Source organism: Podarcis cretensis (genome assembly GCF_951804945.1).
Source record: "Podarcis cretensis genome assembly, chromosome: 1".
In the NCBI taxonomy this organism is placed as follows: Eukaryota; Metazoa; Chordata; class Lepidosauria; order Squamata; family Lacertidae; genus Podarcis; species Podarcis cretensis.
The window spans coordinates 113,125,273-113,140,831 of NC_137170.1; the positions used below are offsets into that span (position 1 = coordinate 113,125,273).

At 42.5% G+C, this 15,559-nt stretch overlaps 1 protein-coding gene across 4 annotated transcripts in view; it reads right to left on the reverse strand.

Annotated features, from left to right (window-relative positions):
• Positions 1-15,559, reverse strand: part of STK39 (serine/threonine kinase 39) — a 105,900-nt gene that overhangs the window by 61,242 nt on the left and 29,099 nt on the right. For 3 of the 4 annotated variants that reach the window (XM_079979394.1, XM_079979396.1, XM_079979397.1), the window contains exons 2-5: positions 3,192-3,304; positions 2,339-2,447; positions 1,264-1,405; positions 406-461 (exon numbers count right to left, since the gene is read on the reverse strand). In XM_079979394.1, the coding sequence (XP_079835520.1) occupies positions 406-461; positions 1,264-1,405; positions 2,339-2,447; positions 3,192-3,304 (420 nt within the window). Of the gene's footprint in view, positions 1-405; positions 462-1,263; positions 1,406-2,338; positions 2,448-3,191; positions 3,305-14,776; positions 14,829-15,559 lie in introns of those variants that run through there. The other variant, XM_079979395.1, reaches the window with a different exon arrangement.

The window sequence follows — 15,559 nt, forward strand, 5'->3', positions numbered from 1 at the left end:
GTTTCAGGTTAAGAATGGACCTCCGGAACGAATTAAGTTCTTAACCTGAGGTACCACTGTATCTTAAAAATAAAGTTTTGCAGAAGGAATACGTAGCAACAGCTTGCCTAAGGCTTTCTAAGTAAGGTCCTGTGAGGGTTGAAATTTGAACTGAGAACTCGCCAGCGCCCACTCTTAACCAATGCTCTGACATTAGCTTCACGCCTTGCAAGGATTAAACCTCACAACCCACATAAACATTTTCTAAGCGCACAGTGGGTGCTTCAGCCTATGGCTCGTCATCAATGAACACCAGGGCTCTTCAACCTGGTAACATTTTAAAAAGGTTAAAACTTCAATTGGGTCTCTTGGCACATTTCAGATTCTCCATACACATTTTGAAGCTTTGATGATCATGATTATTACCTGCTATTTGTACCGAGCCATCTTCCCCCAGAAGAATATTACCAGCTTTTAAATCCCTATAAAAATGGATGAATAGGAGTCATTTCAGTTCAAGTAAACGAGAATATGATCACACTCAACGGAATTTTTTTTGTTGAGAAACATGCCACAGGATAAATTAAAAGCTACTCAAAACACAGTGATTATATGATCTTCTCGTTAATACTGAAATTGCCACTTTTAAAACGAGATTGCAAAAAACGGGTATTATTCCACGCACTTGAAAGCTTATCTTTTAAATCACATGCCGAGCTGGAAGTGTCTGCAGTGCTGCGGATCACAGGATATAAAGTTCCCCCCACATCTCAACTTGCTATGCCCTTCAAACTGCTCCCATTCTAGTATAGCAAATAAAGGGTTGGAGCAGATTGAAGATTCCACCAACAACCATCCCATTTAATTTCTTTAGATGAGGTGACATAGGAAGAGAACCCAAGTGGAAACCAGGAAGCATCAGTACTCCCAGCCACACATGTTTTTCTTCCTTCTCTGTTCCTCTCAGCATCAAATTCTGGGCACCAATCAAGAAGGAGGAGGCACAATTCAGTGTTGTGGTCTGAAACAAGTGGTTCGACAGACACCCTTCTGGCTGGACTTCACGTGTATGACAAAGACTTTCTTACTCCAGCTTGCATTTCAGGTTAGTGTTTTTTGTTCGTCTTGTTTCATGGCAATTTTTTAATTGTTTTATTCTCTATATGGTTTGTTTTTACACATACCGCTTAGAAATGCTAACAATTAAGGGGTAGGTAAATGCCATTTTAGAAAACCACGGAAGAGAAATTGTACTAATACACATGGCGCATTAGCTTTTTTTACCTATGAATCTGTCCGTTCCTGTGTAGATAATCTAAGCCTTCCAAAACCTCTTTAAGAATTGTTGCTATTATTGATTCTTCAAGGACGCCACTCTTGTGCTCTCCTCTGTTGACCACATACTTTATGATGTCCAGCATGGAGCCTAGATTTTCATACGTATACATATAATGGAATAAAAAGAGAAATGTTCTTTTTAGGAAGTCATCTTGCAATTCAAGCTTAATGATGTATACTTTAGCATTTCAATTTCAACTCAACCTTGACATACATACAAAGACCTCCAACAAGTAGAGCTTTGCTGAATGTCACCCCATTAACATTTTTGGTATAGAGGTTGTGCTTTCAGGTGGGCCAAATGCTTTTTCTCCAGTTCCGAACACAAACATGGGCATATGCCACCACAGCCCTTAAAAACTAGGGCCCTCTCTCTACCTGGGAAGTGATCTGAGCCAAATGATATACTGAGTAGGAGATTATGACATGAATAAGGGCTTTAGCACTGCCTTCACTCTGGAGCGGGGAACACTTCTGCCTCATTTTCTCAGGACTTGTTCCCCAAAATTACCCCAAAATGTGTTGCTTTTCACAAATGAAAAAACTCTCTCCCCCTCTCTCTCATACACCCACCCACCCACCCACCCTCTTACAGGTCAGTGTAGCAACATGCAGCCTATTTCTAAAGAAAACTATTTGCACAGCTTTAAAAATTTACACCACACATACCAAATTGTTAGTATTGTTGTGGATTTATTGAATATTTTTAGATAATGAGCTATGCTACTATAAAAGCAGCCTTGAAGCGGGGTGGGGGGACAGAAAGAGATAAAGAAATTCAACACACTATTTAGGTCAGTGATTTCCAAACTTGGGTCTCTAGCTGGTTTTTGGACTACAATTCCCATCATCCCCGACTGCTGGTTTTGCTAGCTAGGTATGATGAGGATTGTAGTCCAGAAACAGCTGGAGACCCAAGTTTGGGAAACAGTAATTTAGGTGCTCACGATCACAGATTTGATTAGCTAAAGTTAATCTCAATATCTCACTGCATCAATTTAGATAAACTACAGAGACTTACCTCCACTTAGCAGTTTCATAACCAACCAGAGCTCATCCTTGACCACAAAAGACGTATAATATGTAACTATGTTGGGATGGTTGCATTGACTCATGGCTTGAATTTCTTTCTATAAGTAATGCAAAATGCAAGTATAATATTTTGGCAAGGAAACAAAAATGTTCTATAAAATATGTTCCAGCTATTCAAACCCAAGAGAGGCATTATTTTGTAGAGCTAGGGAATTTAAGTTATGTTGCAGAATGGCCATCTTTTAAAAACTAGCAACTTATACTTGCAGCTTTTAGAGTGGGAAAATATGGCTCAGATCAGGGATAGCCAACATCATGCCCTCCAGAAGTTGCTGGACCAAAACGCCCATCATCCCTGTTCTTTGGCCATGCTAGATATCCAAAAACATCTGGAAGGCAACACGCTGACTACCCTTGACTAAGATTATATGGGTGATTGCCATGTTAGTCATACTTAGAGTAGACCCACTGAAAGTAATGAACTTTACTTAAATTCATTCATTTCAGTGGGTCTACTCTGAATATAACTAACACAGGACATCTCCCTATGTGCACAAATATTATTCGGGAAGGGGGCCAGAAAGCTATAGCCCTCAAGTTGAATAAATGTTTGAAACCAAATATGAATTTTCAGACCATGACCTCTCTTGAATTATAAAAAGAGAGAGATGAAACATGCCAACTGGCCATTGGTTCCATTACCTGATTAAAGATTCTGGGTGGGCAGCAACTTTAAGAGTTTTTCATTGTTATAAAAATATTAGATTTTCATGAACATCATTCAAACGTTAGGGAGTCTAGTATGTACATATATACATGTCCTTCAACTCAGTTTAACTTACAAGCAGTTCATCCATACTGGTCTGGCATTTTTCCAAGTTGATCCTTTTTATTGCTACGCGTTCTTGCCTGGGTTTGCATAGCGCCGCTTGGACCACAGCTGTAGCACCACTACCTGGGAGAGATAGAAGAAACAAGGTTCAGAGTTACCTATTGCTGCAGCAAATTTCAAACTGTGGGTTGCAAAAGAGGTTTCAGAGGAGCTTCTCGGGTTCATCCTCAATGAGAGTATCTTGCCAACCATGTCCTCCTTCCCATCACTTGCAATGCAGTCACAAGGGACACTACCTGCAGACTCTTGTACAGTGTCAAGTACTAGGAAACAAAGCAAAAGCTGCCGAAGGGAGCCCAGTGGGGAGCTGTTACCCCAACAAAGAGCCAGCCAAGATGGAAGGTTTTCATCCGCTCAGGCTGTCCTCCTTCCTGGTTATCTGTTAGATCCCTGGGCACACCTGGGGCCTTCCCTGGCTTCTCCATCCTCTGAAGTAGACACCTGGTGCCAAAGCCCTGTCTGGAAGCCAGGTGAGCAAAGCCTCCACTGGATCTGAACCTGGAAGCAAAAGGGAGGGGATCAAGCCAGGTGTGTAGGGTCTTAAGAGGAGCCAAGTAATGCATCTTTGGGGCTGGGAAACTCAGGCTGTGCGATGGCAGCTAAAGGCTCTTCACGGGTCCCTAGTGGTTCTGGGGGCCTCGGCAGAGCTGCCTCCCTCAGATGAGGTCTTCCCAGATTTATGGTCAGGCTGGGGTCTAAGAACTCTAGAGCAAGTGTAGCAAATAATAGATACACAAGGAGTAAGACTTCCCAGAAGAAACCCAGACAGATGGGAAGGTAAAAAAATATTATTATTCCTGGTGTTCTCCTTATATACCAGCTGCTTCTATGATCTGTGCACCACCAAACAGGGTGGATTTGATTTAAATCACAATTTAAATCACTAGTCAGTAAGACTTGATTTAAATCATTTTTTTCACAGAAAGATTCATTCTTGCTGGTATTCTTGCGGGATGAAGGTTTTTATTTTTGGAATAATACATTTTCAGAGTAGTTTTTACAGTTATATCAAAAATTACCGATTTGGTTATATTATTTAGAAATACATAGACAGACAATTATGAAATTATTGTGAGGTTTAATAAGTTAACTGTTTATATTTGGACAACTTTTCTGCTGTACTTTATTGGAAGGAGAAAAATAATCATTTCCTTAATAACAATTTAAACAAATTATTAAACTAAAACAATAACATTATAGCATACGCATCCATGTTTGTTGACTAATGTGGTTAAAACATTTTTTTAAAAAAACAAAACTTAGACTGAGTTTTAGCACACATGAAAAACTTAAAACAAATCCTTATTTCCTGATTAATAGCCTTTGGACTATAATGTAACTTAAATAGAAAACTATCTTTAGAAAGATTTTTCCTCCAAAAGCATTTTATTTTAAAAATCCATTTTAAATTTGTATAAAATCTGCTTTATTTATTTTTTAAAAAATCATTGATTTTTATCCACCCTGCCTCCAACTTTTTAAGGCGTTGGAGGTGGTAACTCAGAACCTTTACGAGCTGAAAATGGACGCTACACTGATGTCAACAGAGTATTCTTTAAAGCACCACAGTGACAATAATAGACATCTGAAAATAATTTCTAAGAGAGTGTGTTAACACACTTCAGCTGAAAAACGTTCATGCTGATCAAGCTTGGCTGGGTAAGCTTTAAACTCCCGTAGCTTTCCAGCCGCTCTGTGGAAAGAGGGTTGGGTGAACCTAAAAAAAAGAGGGCTCAGTTTCAAGTTACACAACTTCTGCTTGTCTGATTAGATACGCTGGCTCTCTTGCCAGTGGTTTCAGTGACACCCCTACCTGCCCAACTGATGGCAGACAAAAAGCTTAGGGAATAAAGCCGACCTTGACGGAAAAACGTTTCAGATTTGGGACCATCTGAGGTGACAATTAGGCAAAAGAGCTCTTTTGTTTATTCAATAGATGCTAAAGGGCCGATGGGAACATGGACTCTTTGAAACCCTAGACATTGCGTAAGAAGCTGGCCTGAGTGCAGAAATATGGAAGCCTTGTGCAAAGGTTGCCAAGTGGTATTTTGGATGGAGCTAAAAATTCAGGACCCAAAGCTAGCAGAACAGTGCGCTCCTTGGTTAAATCCGTCATGGAAGCAAGCATCCTCTACGGCAGGTTCAAGATTAGTGGATTCCTTTGAGACGAGCTAGTAATTTGCAAAACAGGAATACTTCGCGAACACTTGAGTATCTTCTGTGAAGAAGCAAAGTTTTGAAAGTGGCATACAACTCTGTTACTCCTATATGTAACCTTTGCTTGGTTCACGAATCAGCACTTGACGTTTCCTCTGAGATCCCCTTTTTTATTTTAAAAAAATACATTATTTTGCATTTTACAAATTCAGTGAACAGACCACACTTGTGAGATACCCCAATTGGCCTTCTCAAACACTAGGTTTCATTCTGCCAGCAAAACTGGCATGCCCTAAACTAACACAACGTGTGCATAAAGAGCCTTTTGTTACACAGCTTTACAATGGGAATTCAGTTACGTGCCTAATCCAGAATAATAGGGTGCTCTTCCCTCCCATCGGACAACAGAACTGACACAATACCTCATGACTGGAAGTTATTGTCTCTGTGTTAATTGATGTTTGCTTAGTTATTTAGAAGTAGGATGTTTTGTATGCAATTTTCGCCCTGCCACGCTTTGAAGACAAAGCATGTAGCTCAGCATATCCACTCAATTATATTACCAAGATACACAGACAAAACCGACACCACAACATAGCAACAAGTGCTTTGATACACACTCCAGTGGGTTGTACCCTTTTTCACCCTGTGATCTTTTTTGCTTTCTTTCTTTTTAAAAAACCCATTAAAGTGCAAATGGGCAAACACACTCAAGTGTGCACCCCACTCGCATACTGGAGAAAATTTACTGCAGACACCCAGCTATGAATACCTCGTAGATCCCAGTGCTAACTCCTAACTGCCGACGTCCCGCTGGTATTAATTTACTTCAATGTAAATTAAACTGCTGGAGCAAAGGTTCCACTGTTGGAGAAAGTATGCTTCTGAATGCCACATGCCCAAAACCACAGGTGAGGAGAGTGCGGCCGCACTCAGCTCCTGCTTGCAGACATCCCATAGGTATCTAATTGGCTGCTGTGAAAACAGGTTGCTGGACTAGATGGGTCACTGATCCAGCAGGGCTCTTCTTATGTTCATATTCGCAATAAAATATTTCTGATGCTAGCATTTTATATTTGGAAGCGTTAAGACACCAGGATCGTCCGGCTGGCAACACTTGGTCCTCTTATGGAACAAACATACAACAGGCAAGGAAGAAGACCCACAAAAATAAGGATCTCGGCAGGGCGATATACAGTCGTGCCTTGGATCCCGAATGCCTTCGCACTCGGCCTTTTTGGCTCCCAAACGCCACAAACCGGGAAGTGAGTGTTCCGGTTTGTGAACGTTCTTTGGAACCCAAGCGTCCAACAGGCTTCCGCAGCTTCCGATCGCGTGCAGGAAATTCCTGCAGCCAACTGGAAGCCGAGCCTTGGTTGTCAAATGGACTTCTGGAACGAACAAGGTACAACTGTACTCACGAAATAAGAGCACACCCCCAAATCAAAGGGTAGAGGGGCACAGATATCACTGGAGCGGCTCAAAATGCAAATGGACCAGGACCATATGTAAGTTTGCAACTTTGTGAACCACCGTGTGCAGTTTGAGGCTATCAAATTTAGGCAAAACACCGCCAGACCTATTGCTTATGAACATCCCTTCCCTATCATTTCAGCTGTGTAATTACAGCTAGGAGAGTGACTCTTGATGATGCAGTGGTGGCGATTCCCTTGCCCTTTTGTTTTATTGGGGAAGCTTGCATCAATAGTTACTGCTGCCTTGTCTTCATAGGAGACAGATCTTCCCTGCCTGGCAACACAAATGGATTTCATTCCCTGTCCTCTCGTTTTCTTCCTTTTTTCTAAACAATGGGTTATGGGTTAGGCATTAATCCTTAAAAGGGGCACATGCAGGAAGGAATGGAAGCAACTATGTCAAGGGCAGGAATGAAGTACTGGCTGCGTTGAGGCAGAGTTACTACTAGTATAACTCAGAGGGACTTAGGTTCTGCAGCAGAGTTTGCCAAACTTTTCATGCTGATGACACAATTTTTAGACATGCATCATTTTGCAGCTCAGTAATTCGGAGGTTAAACTAACCCTTTCCCAGGAAGCGTTCATACAACATACCTACACACTACAGCCAACAAATTAATGCGTTGTGACGCACAGTTTGGAAAGCTCTGTTCTACAGGGTAGGGGTGGAGGCAAGATTGACCTCATCTGAAACATCAATATCTCTAAATGAAATAAATGAACGTTGGTTTATCCCAATATAGTAATTCTTCCTGCAGTACATAATCAGACAAAGTAGCAACCCAAGAGCACACAAGTTTCCTTGCCTTGTTCTTCTAATCTTCATTCAAGAGCCAGTGTGGTGTAGTGGTTAAGAGCAGTAGACTTGTAATCTGGTGAACCGGGTTCACTTCCCCGCTCCTCCACATGCAGCTGCTGGGTGACCTTGGGCTAGTCACACTTCTCTGAAGTCTCTCAGCCCCACTCACCTCACAGAGTGTTTGTTGTGGGGGAGGAAGGGAAAGGAGAATGTTAGCCGCTTTGAGACTCCTTCAGGTAGTGATAAAGCGGGATATCAAATCCAAACTCCTCCTCCTTCTTCTTCTTCTTCTTCATTAATATAATACTCAGAACAGTGGAGGATCTTGGCTTGGCATTTTGGTGGTACAAAGCCAACCACGCCAGCTAAAGCTTCTGAAGGGTACAGCAAACTGGCCACTTGTTGCAAACTTGCCACTGGCGATCAAAGCAGACGAAGGCACAAAACCAGTACATGGCATGGTTTTCTCCTGTAGTTTTATAAATAACAACCCAAATGCACACACATACAACTACTTCGTCAGGATGTTAAATATTTTAAACTAATACAGTTGTACTTTACAAACTTCACTTTCAGTGCAAGTTGCCGTACTATTCGAAGGCAGCAATGAGCCAGTTTAGCTCCAGAAACAAGGAATCGGGAAGTGGTGCCAAAACTTGGAAGCAATGCATGGAGAAATAGAATATCTTCACTAAACAGCTTGTGGAAACAGAAACAGCCGTGGCTGCCTATATTAGGGGGCTTCAGAACACGTTTAATAAATTAATTGTGACAGTTTAATCATGTGGCAAATTGGTTCTCTTTATTCACCCTTAGTTCTTAAGATTCACTGCTATTTATTGTTCCACTTAATGTTCTTTCTAGGTATGAGCTTATACACCAATGGCAATATAAAGATATTCTCACTGCTTAAGGTAAAGGTAAAGGTACCCCTGCCCGTACGGGCCAGTCTTGACAGACTCTGGGGTTGTGCGCCCATCTCACTTAAGAGGCCAGGGGCCAGCGCTGTCCGGAGACACTTCCAGGTCACGTGGCCAGCGTGACATCGCTGCTCTGGCGAGCCAGAGCCGCACACGGAAACGCCGTTTACCTTCCCACTGGTAAGCGGTCCCTATTTATCTACTTGCACCCGGAGGTGCTTTCAAACTGCTAGGTTGGCAGGCGCTGGGACCGAGCAGCGGGAGCGCACCCCGCCGCAGGGATTCGAACCGCCGACCTTTCGATCGGCAAGCCCTAGGCGCTGAGGCTTTAACCCACAGCGCCACCTGCGTCCCTTTATTCTCACTGCTTATCCATTCACAAATCCTGAGTTCCCCAGACTCACCTCCTGAAAAGTTTAGTTCGGGCACTGGGATCTGCCCTATATATTTTGCTGTGAAGACAGATGCAAAGAATTCATTCAGCACCACTGCAATCTCCTTATCCTCCTTTAGGGTCTAACCACCTCCCTAGACTGCCGCCTGCTACTAATATATTATCTTGTTGTTGGTGGTCTTAATGTTTTTAAGCATTGTCCCAACTCTTCATTACTTGACTAATTTTTGCCTTGTATGAAATACTCACTTTGTACTACTGCATACTTACATCCATGTGGCATAGACTCGTGGCTTTTGAGCAACAACTAAAATTAGGGGAGAAAGACTTGGAGTGGGGGGTAGAAAGAGGGACTACTGGAAATCAGACAAGGAAGTGACCACCAGCCTGGTCTCCGGTATCTCCTCCTTACTTAACACGTTTTTCTTGTACATTCACTATGATGTGTGTAAGTAAGGAGCAAACTGCATAAACTTACAAGCAGTGTGTGGGAAGGGGAAGGAAACCACAAAACTTTACGAGAAGTAAATAACAGAAGACTTGTCTCAGCATATTGGTTTCAGCAACATCCTGCAAGGCTAGGCTGATGCTTCAAAAGGCCGAAGAACCTTTGAATCGAACAACTGGAAGGTACTACAAGGGGGATCTACTCCAACCTGATGTGATGCATGAATCTTCTGCCCAATGGGGGGTTTGAACCCACAGCCCTGAGTTTAAGAGTCTCATGTTCTACCAACTGAGCTAAAGGGCCTGCTGAGCCAGTTCCCAGAACCAGCAGTTCCACAATGGTCTCAGAACACCAACGGGGAGGATAGATTAAAAGTTGCAAAAGTGAGGAACATACCTGCACTCTTGCTGGGAAGGAGGCATGGAGGAGATGGCTTGTCACAGGGAAAAGAGGAAATCCATTCCCTAGAAGACGGCTTTAAGAGATGGGAAAATTCTAAGTGGCATGTGGTGAGTGTGCCAATATGCACACACACACACCCCTAATTTTATTTTTATGAGCAGCTCCACTGGTGTAGAACACAGATGATATACTTGCCCGAGGAATACCATACTCTAAGCTGCTGAATTTAGGAATGGAGAGCTGGGGAGGGGAGCAATCGTGCAGGTGCCGCAAAAGACCGAACTACTACATATTCCACCTTGCAAGGTACAAAGGAATTGCCCCTGGCACACCATCAGAAACGGCAACTCATTGGATCATTATACAAACAATAGCCCACAATAGGTCATTGTTAAGAAAGCCTCATAAGCCTCTGTCATTTAAGTCTCACTTCACACGGAAGTTCCTGGAAGAGAACATGTCTATACAATTTCAGCGTAGCAATCAGGAAGACTATCCTTTGTTCTTGGCTTACCCTTCAAACAAGTGGACACACACACACACAAACCTTTTTTAGTTTTCGACATTAGAACCCACCATGTGCTTAAAAAAATCTTCCTTGCCACTAACTAAAATGTTGCAGATTACCAAGACGACCCAAAACTAGGAGAGCTCGCCAGCTCCCTCCCTCTCTCTCTCTTTTTTGAAATGGTGGTCCCTACATGACCATCATTAGCACAGCTTGAACCAGCTTAAGCATTTATCTTTACAGCACAGAATGCAATCCCCAAAACCAGTATTCCTGTCTCCCAAAACCTAGTGAGAAATATAGGCTGAAGTAGCAGTGGGGGGGAAATGGGTTGTTGTTTTTTTAATCCAGCCGCATAATCATACCAACAATAAAATTACAAAGAAGTGGGTTTTAAGGAAGGCTGGTGGAAAGTTTAAGGGTTAAAAGTATGAGGCTGAGCAAACCATAATTCTAATAACGAGTTTTAGGCCTTTAAAAACACAGGCCCTTTAATGTATCACAGTGATCTGAGGGTGTAACTGCACTAACAGTCTGAAAGAGGAAAATCATCTATGCACCAGACATTTTGTCCCCTGTAAATCAGAACAGGATGGTAGAAAGGCAAGTGTGAAGTTTACACCGCCAGAGCCAAAATTAGGCTTCCCTCTTGTGAGTATTACTACTAAGAGGCAGCATTTCTTTGCAGAACTCCAGTAATGCAATAGAGGTACAGTACAGTGTAAAAGAAAAATGCATTTGATGATGATTCAGTCCATTTAGTCTGAAGGAGAGGTTATTTGGGGAGAAAAGAGAAACCATGAGCCTTTCCCAGCTTTTTCAAGGTGGGTTTTGCTCATCTCCTTAAAATGTGCCAGTAAAAGTTGCTCCTGTCCACTTGGAGAGCTCAGAGAGTTTATTTTGAAAACGTTTCCAAGAGCTAAAGTCAGAAGGAGGAAGAGACCTGGGAAAGTTTTGAGCACAACAGAAGTTAATCTCTTTGCCAATATGCATCATTTTAACAAGTGATGGGAGAATTTTTTTTATTATTTTTTTGAAGAGGCAAACACATAATCTTCTAAAACTAGATTGTCACAAGTGACGCACTTATAACTTCCAAAGTTTTTTTTTAATTAATAGCAACTGTAAATTTTGCTGGAGTAACCAGTTGAGGGAGGGGGGAACCTTCAACTTTCCCCACCAACCACTGGTTCCTACAGTCAAATTCTCATGAGCAGCTCACATTTCTATTTTACATAAAAACACACACACACACACACTTTATATAAGTGTTTTATTTGTAACCTATAACTTGGTCCTTAAGGCTATTGAGGTGTCAGCTGTCAGGTTGAACTTGTTACACAAACTTTTTGCTTCAAAGTAATAGTAGGGCCAATTTATCTTCTCAGATTCTTTCTCTAGAACACGAAACATGAACTTTCAGATACAAATACGCACTCACTGCACTTAGTCCCCCAAGCTGCGTCATGCATGCTTGCACATCACTTTAGCCCTCTACATTTCACTGCTGAAAGCTGAAGGTGTCAATGAACTCCAACAGAAAACACCAGGGATTATGTGAAATCATCACCTCTGGGTTCCAGCAGCTCTCCATCTAGGCCGCAACTAAACTGGACATTTAAAGCAGCAACATACCGTACTTTTCCGTGTATAAGACTAAAAAATGATGTTAAAAAGGGGGGGTAGTCTTATACATGGGGGCAATCTCCTCCCATTTTCTTAATTTTGAGTCCCCCAAAATAGGAGGAGTCTTATACACGGGGGCGTGTTATACACAGAAAAATACGGTACATTCTTTAAACAGTCATGGCTTCCTCCAAATAATTTTGGGTGCTGCGGTTTGTTACGTGTGCTGCCATTATTCCCAAAGTGGTTTAACAATCAATCCCTCTTCACAGGGAACTCTGGGAATTGTAACTCTCTGAGGGGAATAAGGACTGACCGTCAACACTGCCCATGTGCAAGGAACACACAAGTTAACTTGCTACCTTTCAGGGACAGGATGTACTGCAATCGGTACCAGGATGTACTTTAACCACCTTAAAGGTAAAGGTAAAGGGACCCTTAACCATTAGGTCCAGTCGTGGCTGACTCTGGGGTTGCGGCGCTCATCTCGCTTTATTGGCCGAGGGAGCCGGCGTACAGCTTCCGGGTCATGTGGCCAGCATGACTAAGCCGCTTCTGGTGAACCAGAGCAGCGCCTGGAAACGCCGTTTACCTTCCCGCCGGAGCGGTACCTATTTATCTACTTGCACTTTGACAGGCTTTCGAACTGCTAGGTTGGCAGGAGCAGGGACCGAGCAACGGGAGCTCACCCTGTCGTGGGGATTCAAACTGCTGACCTTCTGATCGGCAAGTCCTAGGCTCTGTGGTTTAACCCACAGCGCCACCCGCCAGCAAAAATCCACAGCGCCACCCGCCAGCAAAAATGTCTGGTGCTACTTTGCTTGACGAGGAAGTAGGCACGGACTTTTAAAACCAGCCACACACCACCGTGTTCCTATTTTGCAGACAACTTCTGCAGTCGCTCCCTGTATTCCTTTCCGGCTAACTGAAGGTAGCATTGACAGGAGAACATATGATCCATTGGCAGAGAGAATGTGCAATCCCCGAGGCATTTGCAGAAGATACTCTCCAGATGTAAAAGGATACAACGGCGCTGCGAAAGAGGCACACAAACGGCTTCTCATTTACCTGCATCAGCTGGCTACCTTCCGCCACAAGAGAACTGAGGCTGATTTAATATTAATAGGGTGGAAAGAGCATCCAAAATTCAGCTAGATCAGAATTCTATGAAAAAAAGAGTACCAGGCAACTAAAGGTGCTTTCTATCTTGCAAACTGTTTGTCACAGTTCGGCTTTCTCTATCAGAGAAATAATTCAAAGAATTGGACGGGACACATACACACACGAGTTAAGATGTCATCGCACAGAGACTTTACCATGTCAGCCCCATCTACCTGGTCAACCTACAGAGAGTGTTAGCAGAGCCTAGACTGCAATTATACAGCCAATTTAAAGTACCAGAGACCTGATTGTAGCTTAATGTTTGCATTCCTACCCTCACACATTCTGACTTGTTCCAAAAGGAGGAGCTTGCCATTCACCAAAACGTATTTTGAAAACCACCATTATATAGGAAGGGACAGGAAAAGGATCCAGGCTAGCAGAAAATGTTTGTGAAAGTTAATGATCTTTGCAGATGTAGAACAAAAATGACTCTCTTTATAATAAATACCCTGCAGCTTTCTTCTTTTTTTAAAGGAGAGGGATGTGGTTTTCTAACCTGGCAACCTATGCTGGTCTGACACCAGAGTAACCGAGCAATTTTGTTATCCAAGCCACTGTAAAATGAGAAGAGATTTATTCTTCTACCATGGAAGAAAACTTGGGTTTTCACAAAAGGTACTGAGCAAATTACGCTGCTCAATCAATTCGGTGAAAGAGGATTGCGACAGGATAGGATAGGATATAATTTTCACATTAATTCCTTAACTTTTCCTCTCAGCCACAGCGCAAGGCCTGCCACAATGAAATCTGCTGCTGTCAGTGCCTATAAATGTCTAAGAAGCATGGCTGGAAACCGGGTATTCATTTCTCACAAGAGCACACAGACCTAGGAATTGACCATTCTGCTAATTGTTTCAAAGCAACGCAAACAACTGCCAATCGCGAACAAGTCAAGCTGAGCAATGATCCAAAGAGACCGAGAGAATTTGGTGGGCGGGGGAGGGGGGCTGTAAACTGAGATGATGCTTAGTGCGCACCAGGCTAAAGGAAGACAAAAGCTGCTAGTCCTCAAAATCCATTTACTGAATTAAATGGCCAGGAGGGGTTTCCTTTGAATAACAACTTTAATCTTCCAAGAATGGACTCCAACTACGTTTTAGCTGAACAACTGGTATTATGCAATAACAACTGAAGCAAACTGGCAAGAGCTGCTGTAGCAGAGCAGCTATGGGTGAGAAAGCTTGGAGCTCCTGATTTAAGTAATCTCGGCCATAAACCCACTAGGTGGCCTTACAGCGAGCGACTGATGCAGCCTCAGGCCCCACAGCTGCAATACAACAGATCTACTTAGTTTTACTTATTTCATTTTTAATCCTGCGGTGTCCCTGCGAAGACCTCAAGGAAGCACAGGCAGTTCTCACCTGCCCTGTTTTGTCCTCACTACCTGTCAATTCCTTGGCTGTTTAGCTTTCTAAAAATACAGAGTTAAAGAAAACTCCCAACTATTGTGTTATAATATGAGGGGAGCTAGATAGTAGATAGATAGGTAGGTAGGTAGGTAGGTAGATAGAAGATAGATATACAGATAGATATAGATATAGATACATACACATACATAACACATATTTATACATACATACACACACACACACATACATATATATTTATACACACACATACATCTACATATACACACACATACCATTTTTAGCATTACAACAGTGAGCCCCAAGGAGCATGGGATTTATGAGCTCCTTCCTTGTCTTCACCTTGCTTTCAGTGAGAAACTATGAAATCCTGGTTTGGCAGCAAACAATACTGTTACTATTCTATCTGAACCTGGTAAACAATGGTTTGCTAAAAACCATGGTAGGTCTGCAATCCTGGATGGCAAACCATGGCTGAACTTGGGCAGAACAGCATACAATGGTTTACTGCTAAAACGGGATTGGAATTCCCTAATCATGGAAAGTGATCAGCAAGTTCATAAGGTCAAGGCTTCTTCCCACAGATCAAACCTGTCACTTACTGTTCCATTCTAATGCATCTTTTCTTGGGTTATCCTTTAAACTGAAGGGGCAGGGAGCTTATGTTCAACTTCTAATGTAAAACTGCATTGATTCCCAAACAAACACACCAAATTTAATTTATATCTATATAAAGAATTCCGAACAAGAGAATTAAAGCAAAGGCCTCCCCTCCCCTCAGCTTATTATTCTAACTTTTACATTTTCCAGATCCTTGTTAGAGGAGTAAAGAGCTCTCTTGCCAGCTCACACTGAAGGTGTTATGTCCTCTCAATGTAAATGAGCATGTCACCTGCCCCACCTTTGATTACGAACCACATTGCACACAACTGAACCAAAAACACCCCAGGCGAGGGATGAATAAACCGCAGTGGAGAGTTGACAACAGTCTTAGAATTAATCACATCATTTTGACATTTGCACTGCACACATTTCTGATGCTAGACATCTCAGAACAA